The sequence below is a fragment of the Trachurus japonicus genome, chromosome 22 (genome assembly GCF_045865225.1).
Source record: "Trachurus japonicus isolate A0001 chromosome 22, Traja_1.0".
Classification (NCBI taxonomy): domain Eukaryota; kingdom Metazoa; phylum Chordata; class Actinopteri; order Carangiformes; family Carangidae; genus Trachurus; species Trachurus japonicus.
The window spans coordinates 30,150,584-30,164,164 of record NC_140928.1 but is presented as its reverse complement, the minus strand read 5'-3'; the positions used below and the strand labels follow the sequence as shown (position 1 = coordinate 30,164,164).

Here is a 13,581-nt window from a genome sequence, read left to right as displayed (position 1 = left end):
TCATTACAGCCGTGACATTTTCCCATGGGGTGCTGAGAGGGAGAGAGAGCCAGACAGAATATGAAGGGCTCTCCAACATATGGTGAGCTGCAGAGGCGTGCATGCTTCTCGGGTCCAACTCTCATGAGGAGCCTTGAGGGAAGGAAGCGGAGGCGACAAGACTTACACTGCTGCTGCTGCTGCTGCTGCTGCTGCTGCTGCTGTTATTGTTGCTGTTATTTTATTCTGCTGCTGGATTCGCTTGTTGTTGACACTGTGTTCAGTGCTGATGCAGGCCCGGCTTAAACCGGGGCCCTCGGAGAGAGTCTGACAGCTTCAGATAGGCACTAGTGTGTAGTGTGTGTGTGTGTGTGTGTGTGTGTGTGTGTGTGTGTGTGTGTGTGTGTGTGTGTGTGTGTGTGTGTGTGTGTGTGTGTGCATGTGTGCATGTGTTCAACTGAACATGCATTTAAACGAGTCTGTCTCATATTTCAGTCCACCGTGGATATTTTCCTTTTAACAAGGGAGGTGTTGTGCAGGTTGGCCTTTGCTCTTTCATTCATTTCACTCTAGAATGTTAAAGAAAGTTCCTCGTTGTTTTCATTTATCTATTCCTGTGTAATCGTCAGCAGCATTAGGCACCTAGTCTTTGAATAAACCAATGGTTCTTTCTCCCAAAAAGAATTGTGTTTCCACTACACTGCAGGTCTGAACACTGACTGTGTGGCAGATGTTGCTGCTGCTGTTGGGAAGTTTTGCCTCTAACAGCAGGAGAAGTTGTTAGTTTAGAGAACAGGTGGACGCAAACAGGAACAGTACCTTCTGTGGAAAAATATAAAAACAGAGTAACACCACTCACAGAAAGTCAAACTTTCAAATTCATTAAAGAAAAAAAGAAAAAAATCACAGTAACACACCCCTGCTGTGTGACTGACGAGTGACCTGTGTATTTTAGTGCAATAAGTATGTGGCAGCACTGTGTGTGTGTGTAGATAAGTTAGGCTTTAGGCCCAAATCCACCAGGTCACTCCCTCCCTTCTGCCCTGATAAGATTTACAAGGTATCCTCGCCTTTCCTCATGTTATTTTTCTCCTGTTGAAACATTTATGGGCATTCATAAAGAAACACCCCATTAGGGCTGAGGGGCTCTACAGTACAGTAAGTGTGGTGTTAATAAATCATGTTTAATAAAAAGAGACATCCAAACAGAGCTGCTGCTCCCGTCACAGTCCCAACCCCTGCTAGTAGGAATATCTGGAAATAACAGCTCCTCCACAATTTATGATGTGTAGGTGATGGTGTAAACCTACATTTAGATGGGTGCGTGGCTCTGACATACATGAAAGAGACGTAGTAGAGGGGATACACCTTCCTCAGGCCCGTGAAGAGCTCGAGAGGTTTGAAAACGGAGGGGGATGGAGGATAAATGGAAACCATACAGCTGATGTAGGAGGTTGTTATGTCTTCAGTACATCTGTAAAACGACCTAATGGATGAATGAGTGCTTGAATGGTTGGACTGATGGATAGAGGGACTGATAAATGAATACTTAAGAAATTATGTTTTGCTGAACAATGAAATTAAAGATGAAGAAACTGAAATATGACCAAGTGCAATATCCAAATTACAGTAGCTCTGTTTTTTTTTTTTTGATAAAGGTAAAAAAACTGTAAATGAGGCAGTGCAGTACTACAGAGACGTCAGCCTACAATACAAATCTATAACTCCACATGTGAGAGAAAACCACATCATTTTTATGAAATGTTAAGATGACCATGATCATGCTGCTTTTACAATATTAAAAAGACAATAAAATGATTATTATTCATGCCATGTCTTTCAGTTTTTTTGTTTTGTTTTGTTTTTTGCTTATCCTTCCTTATCATGTACAGCAACATTATAAAAAATGAAATCTATCAATCAAATTTATTGATAGAGCATTTTTCATGCACAAAGAAGCAGCCTAGTGATTTACATAAAACAGTATACAAAAGATATCCCTCCACACGCATATTCACACATATAGCTACTCATACAGAATTTAAAACATTGAGAAATTAAAAAAAAACATTAGGAAACACTTAACGCTCATTGAAGTGAGGAAATAGTGAGGGGAGAGAGGATAAAAAGAAGATAAGAAATATCAAATGTAAGAAAAATAAATAAGAAGTAGAAAAAAAATGAGTAAAGAACTGTTCAGGTCATAAAAGGAGAGAAAATGGAATAAAATAATAAATATAAATAAATAAAGAGAAGGAATGAAATGGTAAAACTGTATAAATTAAAAAATTCAGTACATATCAAGTAAACAATAAAATATATTACTAAAACATGACCTCTCATTGTCAGTTCACAAACTAATCAATCACATCATGTGTTGATTGGTCTTTACCATGTACAGGTGGGTTTCTGAGTAAATAGACTTTTCATTGAGGACCATTTTCCATTTATAGCATCCTTATAAATCATGTAGCCTATATCATTTAAATTCTGCTCTCACTCACGCAGTACTGATTGAGGATAATCTAGATGTTCCCTATTTTTTTAGATTACATCAATCATTTATGCAGATTGTGTCAATCACTCCGTCAGCTGCAGGAAGTGTGGGTGTAGCAAACATCAGGTGCAAACTGCTTGTTTGACAGGAGGTGAAAACAGTGCTGCAGAGCTGAAAGTAGATGAGTCCAAATTAAAGATAATGGTGTGACGCTGTGCGCTCGGTGTTTAACAGCTTGTTTGTGTCTCTTCTTCTCTATAGATGGAGGTGGATGCAGACGATAAGCGCCATCGAACACGCTCCAAAGGTATCTGCATGGCTACACACATGTACTCACACAGGCGGCAATGCCATTCAGGGTGACCTTCGCTCTCCCAACACAAACACACACACAGGCACAACAACGTACATATACTGTACACACACCGCTGCACAAATCCCAGACTGTCACACTCCAGTTGCCTTTCCTCATTGCTCTCTCTCTTTCAACATCTTGCAGAAACAGAATCACAGTCCACATTTGAAGAATTTTATTAATGCATTTCTCTGCCTCTGTAAAGCACTTTGAACTGTCTGAATGGTGTTATATAAAATATGCAGAGTGCATATGCACAGTGATATAGGCTAAAATCCACCCCCCACCCCCCAAAAAGATGCATAGTTGGATATGAAAACAAAGTATAAAACTTTAAAGAGAACAAAGCTGCATGATGAGCCAGTGACACTCTCACTGTCCTTTTGTGTTACCTCCAAGGAAAATGTATGAAAAGTTGGATATTAGAGCAAATGGCCCTGTCTAACACAGTCTCATTACTCGTGGCCAGCTGCCCTGCCCACTCTGGTGTGTTTGAAGCATCTGAAAAGAGGTGGCACCATCAGACCGCTCTCATGTTACATATTTTATCGCCTCAAACCTTACAAAGACTGTCATTTCTGACCGAACGGGGAAAAAAGGTGGCGACCGTTGCACCTACATAATGTGGATCAAGCTCTTTGTCAGCTATGTGGTGACAGTGGCCACAACCACGGCCCCCGTTTGATTGAGTTACAGGCTTCCTCTGCTCGGAGCAGATGTGTGAGAGGGGGACTGGCACCGGAGTCACATTAATGGCTGCGTCCTAAATCACTGCTTCATCCACTCCTTCACTCCTTTGTCGACTAAAGACTACTGTGCTTTATTGCATAATCGAAAATAAATGACAGCAAATATGGTGCAACCATAGAGAATAAGGAACTCTCAATACTTTATATATTTTATTCATAATATCAATACTCTATTAAAAATATCAACCCTGGGGCGGTGTTTCGCTCAGTTGGTAGAGCACCCGTCCCATGTGTTGAGGCTATAGTCCTCACTGCAGGCGGCCCCAGTTCGAATCCCGCGCCGAGCGGCCCTATCCAGCATGTTATCCCCCCCTCTCTGCCTCCCATTTCCTGTCTCTCTCACGACTATCCTGTACATTGCATCTTTTCGAGACACCATATTTTCCTCATCTGTTTTCAATGATCACATATTTCCAATAAATGAATAATTTTAAAAAAAGAATTAAAAGCTATACGCATCCATAAATACACTCAAAGACACACACACCACCTGAATAAATACATCAGAGGTTGTTTTCATTTTGAAGTATTTTAGATAATGGCAGCAAATTATAGAGAAATCAGAATCTCAAGGAAACATGTATCCCATCATGCATTTTTGTTATTACAAGCAAATTTTTTACATGTATTAATACTGGAAGTATAAAAGTTTTTTCCAGTCATTTATTTCATGAATACATCATGAGATGGTTTTTATACAAAGAGCCCATTAATTTAACATGTTCCTAATCATTCCTAATCATTCTCTCTCTCTCCCCTCTCAGTGCCTGTGGATCCAGCACTAACAGAGCTTTTCAGGTCAGTTGAAAACTACAGACACATACATGAACATGTCTACACACACACACATTCACAGACAAATGTAAAAATAAGCCGAGTTACATGCCACCTGTGCTGTTTGACCGCTGCCTTCACATTAACAGCCACTCACCTCTGCCTGCTTTGCCTCTTTTCTCTTCCTCTCTTTCTCCCTGCAGTGATACTTAGGTTATTTCATTCTCTCTCTTCCTCTCTTTCACTCTCTTCATCCCTCCCTCATAGGGCGTATTTCACACTTTATGTTCTTCTTTCTTTGGACATCCTCAGTGTCACAAAGGATGATAACAATAGAACAGAAACAACAAGCGCCAAATTCTTTCTTCCTTCTAGTTAATACAATTCCCCCATATGAAATATTAAACAAGAGGGTTTTCTCCTCTTTTTATGTTCCAACTAGACGAGCTAAATAATTCTGTTTTTGTCTCATGTACTTGATGATATTTAGCATGAGAGCCAATTATCAATTCATTTCCCATGCAGCACAACTCCTTCTCCCCGTCTACGCCCACAGCTTTAAAGTTCTTGTTGGGTGAGTTGAGTGGGTGGAAGGTAGAACACAACTTTAATTTAAATTTGAAGCTTTTCTTTGTCTCTGAAAAAGTTTCTTTCTTTCACAGTGTATTTTTAAGAGCTATTGTCATTTTTTTTAAAACACAAATGTGTGAGAAAAGTTTGAAGTTAATTAAAAATGCAAGTTAAAGGAGAGTAGCTTTCACACATGCACCGCCACCCTGAAATTATACAGACGTTAACCGGAGGATGTGAGAACACAAATGTCCACATCAACTATACTGAACATTGTACATATGACTGTGCGTTGAGTGTGTGTGGTTCTGTTGTGCAACTGACACAAAACCAGACACAAAGATGCCAACAAAAATATGCAAACTAGAAAATTTCCTCTCGGGAAATTTTGAATGGGCCACGGGAGCTACTGCGGGTTGTGCCATCTCTGTCAACATGGGAATCAAACCCACGATCTTAAGGTCAAGACAGAGCTGATCAGACAGACACATGATCATCTTTCTATAAGCACTGATATGGAGGAGCTGTAACCACATTAGGTTACCTGTGTGTGTGTGTGTGTGTGTGTGTGTGTGTGTGTGTGTGTGTGTGTGTGTGTGTGTGTGTGTGACTGTAATCACATGAAGCTGGCTCTAGAGTCTGTGTGTGTGTGTGTGACTGACTTGTCACATAGTTAGTTAGTAGCTGCAGCCTGTGTCAGTCTGATTTAGCTGTGTCTGTGTTTATAAACATTTAAACGAGCGCCAGGTGGATTGTTTATGAAGTTAACGAGCCCTGGCCTGAGGATCAAAGAGGTTACCACGGCGATAGGGGCCCCCGCAGGCTGAGACAGACAGAAACGTGGAGAAAAACAGCCATTTTCTGCCTCTAAACCGGCCTCACAATTAGGCTTAGCATGACAAAACGGTAACTCCTATCAGAACAAAACACAGATTAACGTTGCTCTAAGGACTTACTGAAAATTTCGGTACGATTTGGTGTTTCTACAGTAAATATTTTGGCGACGCTGGCAGTTTTAAAACATCAGGCCGTTCTGCTCCTCTCAGAAAATATTTGTATTGGACTCAATGAGGAGCAGGGACAGACGTGGCCGCACTCAGAGGCTGATTCTGTAAGTTCTGTAAGTCTCTCTGATATTTTGAGCATATGACATGAGAGATAACAAGTTTGTCTTACAAATTCTGAAAAAATTATGTCTGTAGAGTGTAAATTGTGGCCGTGGTGGCAATTTATCCAGAAAAAATACAGAATGTTTCTTCACTCTCTCCCACTCTAACCGATGATGTCACGCACTCTGACACGAACATTCCATGCAATACACACCCATTATAAACTCATAATTTCTCCAAAAATGATCATGGTCATTGATCAGGGATTGATCAAAAACTATATGACCTATCAAAACGTGGAGTAATACGACAATACACAAGACTTGTGTCTACTGTTTAAAGTTTAAATGGAGTCTCTAGGTGAAAGTATGCCTGAGCAGTAGACGTCTGTTAAACTCCAATGATTGGTCTTTTTCGGTCTTTTTTTTTCGCCCGTCCCATTGACTTACATGCAAAATTTTTGCGCAGTTTTTCGCGACTATGTCGCGAAAAATTCGTACACTGTTGAGAAAAGTAATAGCACCCCGATCCCGATCAAACCGCACGTTTTGATATATAATTTGTCTAGTAGCGAATCGAAAATCGTCCGGAAGTGGAAAAATAATAATAACTAGAAAAAGCATTTCCAAGAATGGAAATGGTGTGACTGCTGATAGCAACTGAACGCTGTTGCAGAATTAGCAAATAGTGCAAGCAGTGATCACCATACAAATGTTTGACCAAGGTCGAAATTGAACCCACAACCTCATGGTCATTAGACTTCCACTCTGCCTCCAGGCCACGGTGCACACACAGTTGCAGAGACTGTTGTCTGTTAATGATCTGCACACTGTCAACATCAAGAAAGCTTGAGAGTCAAGCTTGAATGACTTAGAATGAAAATTTCTGTGAATTTCAGGCTGAGAGCAGCAGTTTCAACATGAAGCAAGTTATCAGAAGTCAACAGAGGACGACTGGGAAAATAATTCACTATAATTGTTGTTGAGGCAAGATTTGAACCAGCAACCTTCAGGTCTCCAGACCAGCAAGCTAACCACTAGGCTACAGACAGAGACAGTATGTGAGGGGTAAAGGAAACCTTTGATAAGAGGATCACTGGCTTCTGCTTAAAAAAAAGAGTAAGGAATCGAACCCATGATCTCATGATCAATAATCCTTTACTCTGCCACTTTGCCACAGAGAGCACAGACATAAGCATGTTGCCATTGTAATGTGATGATGTGCTGCAAATGGTGGCAGAAGCAATTAATGCGTCTCTTAATGAACACCTGTAACCAATTGAGGGTGGGGGAGGGGAGCAGAATTCAACATCACATAACAAGATTGCTCAGCCTGGATTCGAACTAGTGACCTTGGGGTTGGCAAACGGCCACCTTACCAACTGGACTACAGACAGAGTTGTGGAGAACTCTCAGCATTGGGCTGAATGAGAGCAGAGAGCTCCCTGGCTGCATTTAAAAAATATTTAAAATTATTATCTAAGTCTCTTTGCATTTTTGACCAGAATTTTAGCCAGAAGACAAGTGTGGCTACAAAACTGGAGAAAATAATTTGTCTAGAGTTTAATTTGCAGAAAAAGTTAAATATTTTAAAAAGTATAAATAGTTAAAAAGAGAAAAGTAATGCCGATAAAGTTCAAAGAACCTGAGTTACAATGAGCTTTATACTATGAGGAATCAAAGACTGTCCAATGACAGCTGAATAATTGGAATCAAAAGTCAAGCAATGAAGTGAAAAGACTGAGGCAGGAATCGAACCCATGACCATATGATCACTAAACCTTTACTCTGCCACTCGGCTACAGAGAGCATACTGCTTTCAAGACTGTTGTCATTCATTGTAATGTGATGATGTGCTGCAAACTGGTATGAGTAATCAAGGAGATAACAAACACCTGTAACCAATTGAAGGCGGGGGAGGAGAGCAGAATTCAACATAACATAACAAGAGTTCTTCCCTTGGATTCGAACCAGTGACCTTAGGGTTGGCAAGCATCCACCATAACACCTACACTACAGTGTAGTTGTGAAGAAGAGAGGTTGAGACAGCAAGTTACAAAGTTGAGCTCCTTCTCCTGCTGATGTGAAAAAAATGCATTGAGCTGAATGGGAGCAGAGAGCTCCCTGGCTGCATTTAAAAAATATTTAAAATTATTATCTAAGTCTCTTTGCATTTTTGACCAGAATTTTAGCCAGAAGACAAGTGTGGCTACAAAACTGGAGAAAATAATTTGTCTAGAGTTTAATTTGTGGCCGTGCTGACAGTTTAGCCAGAAAAACTCTAGAATGTTTTTTTGCCTCTATCCACTCTGACACCACTCTGGCTCTGCTCGTTAGACGCAACACACACACATTATAAAGCTGAAAAAAATCAGAAAAAGTTAAATATTTGAAAAAGTATAAATAGTTAAAAAGAGAAAAGTAATGCCGATAAAGTTCAAAAAAAGCTGCACGTTTTGATATATGAATTGTTGAAATAGCACAAAGTATGAAGGACTAGAAGAAGACCGTAAAAAGGCGGAAGAAAATGGCCAAACAGAAGAACAATAGTGTGACTGCTTCAGCAGTCACACTAATAAGAAAAAATCCACACAATAACAGTAGTGCCCGGGCTTCGCCCGGGCACTGGTCCCTGCAGCTATTTCATAGCTGTTGGGACCAGTGCCCGGTGCGATTGCCCGTGGCCCTAATTATAAAGACACAAAGACTTAGGCCTGGACTACACAAGTACGATATATTCCTAAACGCCTCTCAACCACATGAACACGGCGATTTCACCCACATAAACAGAGATATTTTTAAACAGATAAAAAAGTGGAGAAATAAAAAAAATATCCAATTGAGTGGATCCGTGTAGCGATGTTAAACGGAGCTGGTGTAGATGCGATGACGTCAAGCGCCTAGCGACAAGCCGTTCGCACATGCATGGAAGCAAAACGCCAACAACAATGGCCAACATGTGCTTTGCACTTTTAGCAGTGATTCCCATTCATTCATTTATTCGTGATGAATTACGTCCACCACAAATAGATTTTTCGCCGTTCATTCATGTCCGCATAGCACTGTTTCTCTGTTATTGTCGTTCACAGAGAGAGAGAGAAGCGTGCATGCATGACAGTAGTTTAAAATCCGCCGTTTGACTGCTTCTTCTGGACCATGATTTGACTGCGCTCATAACGTTCTTCTTCTGTGGTATTTTACATTTTGCTGATGGCCACCACTGTTCCGGGCATGGCGTTTCAGGCTTCAGAGGCGATCGTTTTCAGTTTTGCCTCTTCGTATGGACAGAGATATTTCTGTGGTGTGGACAGAGTTTTTTTTCAAAAAACGATCCGCTTAAAAAAAATATCCATATACGTGTAGTCCAGGCCTAAGTTGTTTATTATGTTAACAATATACTGATTTCCTCAGCTAGTTTTTGCATCACCTGCACTCTGTCCATGGCTATAACTGAATATTTCCAGTAGGTGCAAACCACAGACAGAATAACACGTCTATTATATTATATACTATACAATCTACATACAATCTACACCAATCAGGCTTAACATTCTGAGCACTGACAGGTGATGTCATTAACATTGAATAACACTTCATCATGGCTCCTGTTAGTGGGTGGATATATTAGGCAGCAGGTGAAGATGTTGTCCTCAAAGTGGATGTGTTAGAAGCAGGAACAATGTTCAGTGTCAGGATCTGATCCAGTTCTCCAAGGAGGACTGGGTCTGGGCTGTTCCCGGTCTGCAGTGGTCAGGATCTATCAAAGTGGTCCAAGGAAGGAAGGGTGGTGAAGCGGCCACAGGCTCACTGATACACGTGGGGAGAGCAGGCTGGCCCGTGTGCTCCCATCCAACAGACCAGATACACACAGTGCAGCAGTTTGTTGTGTATTTGGGACCAACACAATATCAGACAGGTGTTCAGAATGTTAGGCCTGATCGGTTTGATATGAGATTTTAGCTTTTAATCCAATTTTATGAATACAAGTCACACATGTTGGTTGGCTTATCCCAAATCAGTTCAAACTGCTCTGATACAGTTTAGTGGGTGGTGGCTGAAAAGATCAGATTTCCTCGGAGAAATAAAAGTTGAAACAAGTGGTTTAGTGAACCTCACTAACACTGAACACAGAGCTCATGCTTCACATTGCCCTACTCTCTCACCACTGTTTGTTTCACAGCTGTTTATGAAATGTAGCCTGCGATGTTGATGCGAACTCATCAGTTTCTCCATACACTGCGTATGGACCAATATGATACAGAATACCAATGTCAACAGAAATAGCTCAGTTATCTTCCATTCAAAAGAAGCAGCTTCTCCTGAGCCCTTCAGCTTGTTGTGATGGTTATTGACGTATGTAACACAAGGTGTGACACAGTCTCATGGGAGCAGCATGAGTGACGCCCAAAGGATCTAACTAGAGTTCATTAACCCACTTGTCCACACTAGCTCCCTGTCCACAGAGGCTGGAATCAATGTCCAGAATGAGTTTTAAAGGTTTTGATTTTATTCTATTCTTATCATTATTTTCTGAGTATTTCATATAATTTGTTTGGGAATTCACGGTTGGGAAATTCAGTGTCCTCTATTTGTCTTTGCCAGTTGTTTCTATCCCAGTAATGTGTGAATTTCATTTTGTCCTTGGCCGTGTGTTGGGGGGTGGGTGCAGTTACGATAAGGGTTCCTGCCTACCTATATATCAATAAATAATATTCCACCTGGAAGATTACTGTGTAGCCTTTAGCTGATATCCATAGATAGTACAAGGTGTACTCTCCCTCCTCCCTCTCCCCAATCCTTCAACCCCACCCCCACCTGTCTCCATTCATCCTCTCTTCTCCCCATTTTCTATCATTCTCACCTCCCTGGCTCCCTCCTCCTCCTCCTCTCCCTCTCTCTGTCTCTCTGCCTCAGTCTGCTGCTGCCTGCAGATAGTAATTAATCAGGGGATCGATGTGAAGCCTATCTCCAGGCTGAGGCGTCTATAATGTCGATAATACTGCTCGATGGCCTCTCTCCCCAGAGAGCTGATAGTCTTCAGGACGAACACGCCTGACTTTGCATGAAGCAGCCTGGGCTGGGTCAGATAGGCTGTTGCTGCTAAGCTTGTGTGCATGTTATGTGCGTAGACCGTTCTTCTATGCATCCATGTAATGCTCTATACACTCACATGCAGTACACAAACACCCACACACTAACACACACATACTAGATGTGGGATGAATGAAAGCTAATTAGGGAACGTCTATAGCGGTGTTTTTTATGTATGTATAAATTACACATAGTCAGGTTGTTACTATGAAGACATCACGGTAAAGACAGGGGTGTGATTGTGGTAAAATTGATGCTTCCTATCGCAGACATTCATCTGCTCTCACAACTCCTCCAGAAGACACAACAGGAGGTTACGGGCTCTTCTTTCCTTTGTTGATTTTTTTTTCACCTGTTACAAACAGGTTTATTCTAACATGTTGGCAGAATTTGCTGCTTTCAGATGTAAGTTGACTGAATCCTTTTTTTCTAGACACAAATAATAAGGCACCACTGGAGCTATGGGGAGGTGTCAATCACACAATACAGAATAACAAGCCTTTAGTATAGTAAGAATACTATTATAATATCAGTACATTTAAGGAACCAACCCTATTCTATATAATAATAATAGTAATGATAATAGAAATAGAAATAATAATAATGATGATAATAATAATAATAATAGCAACAGAATCCCACCAGGAATGCAATATTGGATCATAAAACTAGCTATATATAGAAATGTATTGGAGTTGGTGCATGTTATTTATTTGTGTAAAAAATGACTCACTGTCAGTATGAATCAGATCAGTATGCAAAAATCATATGACGGTCTGAACAGTGTTACACCAGTGTGGTCCCTCACTGTCCTGGAGTGTTGAGCCTTTCACACTACGATCTGTCATAGTAATCACAGACCTGAGGAGGGGAGTGTGCACGTAAGGCAGGGTGTTGAGTTGGTGGTACACACGGTGAAGGAGAGAGGACGTGGACTCAACACACAGAGAGCTGGAAGCAACTGCTGTCATGTGTCCATGTGTGACTGCAGCCGTCCTGTGTCTGTATGCGTGGTGCAGTGTGTGAAGGCTTCCCCTTCACAGCAGAAACATTCCCCTGCACGTCCCATCGCCATTTGCATATTTACAGTCCGCCATGCTAATCATGTTTATTGGGGTGTATAAGTACTGTGCACAAGCTCAATAGGGTGGGACAGCTTTGTGACAGAGACTGTATAGTAGAGACACTGAGATAAAAATTGCCCCCAACACCCCCATTTCTGAAAATAAATGGTTCATCCTGCAGTAATCCAATTTCAAAAGACAAAAAGAGCCGTCTTACATAACTAGGACAGCACGGGTTTTGCTAATTATGGTGTTAATACAGAGTGAAAAATTCCCCTGATTTAAACAAAGGCCAAGATTTGTGATGATATTTTTATGCTGTTGAGTGTTTGTGTAGTTGAACAAGTGCAGTTCTAACGGTATCACATCATAAAGCAGCATTGAATCCATAATTACAGGAGGAGATGGATGTGTGGCTTACAGGAATGAGGTATTTGTTCATTTAAATGCATGTATCGGGGAAAAAAAATGTGGGGAAAATTACACGCCATGTAAAAGCTATCAATATGTAAAGATTTTTCAAGGTGGATGTCTCAGTGCCTAAGGCTGGCTCACAGACGTAAACTATTCACTCCCTTATTTGCATTAATCAGAAAAAAAAATCCAAGGAAACCAAATCCAGATTTGCACGATTTCACCTTGAGCACATAGATTTTATTGTCAGTTCCAGTGTGCTTCAGCGCTGAAGTGTTGAGAACAGTCAAGTAAGGTGGATAACTGCTAAAGCCCCTCATTTTTCCCCCGTCAGATTTCTGCTCCCATACAAAAGACAGAAGGTTGTCCTCTGTGGCGGACCGGCTCAATGAGGGAGGCGGACAGTCGTGGCTTTAATTGCTGGTGTCACAGCTGAAACATGGCCGAACAGGAAATGATCAAGTTAATGAAACCTTTTAATTATTCAACATAATTGTGGAACGTGATGAGCGTGTCGGTGAATCCCTGGCCTGGCTATTCACACAGGGTGTCTCTCAAACACACACACACACACACATGCTGCCCCTCTCTTCCTGCCTCGCTCGTTCCCTTTGTCTCATCCACAAGTGAACACTTGCTTTCCCATGGTGCTCTCCCTCATCCTTATTACCCACCATTCTCTTCAGTGATAGAAGGAGTGAGATCAGTCTGTGTTATAATTACTTGCCCTTGTCTCCTCGGGGTCGTTACTCCTCCACCTCGGCCTGTATGCCCACTGGCCTGAGCCCCTGCAGCCATTCTGCACATCACTTCAGGGCTGACAGGCTCTGGCATATTGATCTGAGAGCTGGAGAGCACGGGAATGAAATTTCTTTCATTCTCCATCACTGTCTCTTTGTCTAATTCCACACACATACCCACACATTTGCCTACTGTGCACGTCAGATAATTAAAGAGACTAAAACAAACATGAGGATATC

General features: G+C 41.3%; 1 protein-coding gene across 10 annotated transcripts in view; it reads left to right on the top strand.

Moving 5' to 3' along the window:
• Window positions 1–13,581, top strand: part of myt1lb (myelin transcription factor 1-like, b) — a 113,272-nt gene that overhangs the window by 38,372 nt on the left and 61,319 nt on the right. For all 10 annotated transcript variants that reach the window (XM_085767710.1, XM_085767718.1, XM_085767717.1 and 7 more), the window contains exons 3-4: window positions 2,738–2,783; window positions 4,345–4,378. In XM_085767710.1, coding sequence (XP_085623836.1) covers window positions 2,738–2,783; window positions 4,345–4,378 — 80 coding nt within the window. The remainder of the gene's footprint in view (window positions 1–2,737; window positions 2,784–4,344; window positions 4,379–13,581) is intronic.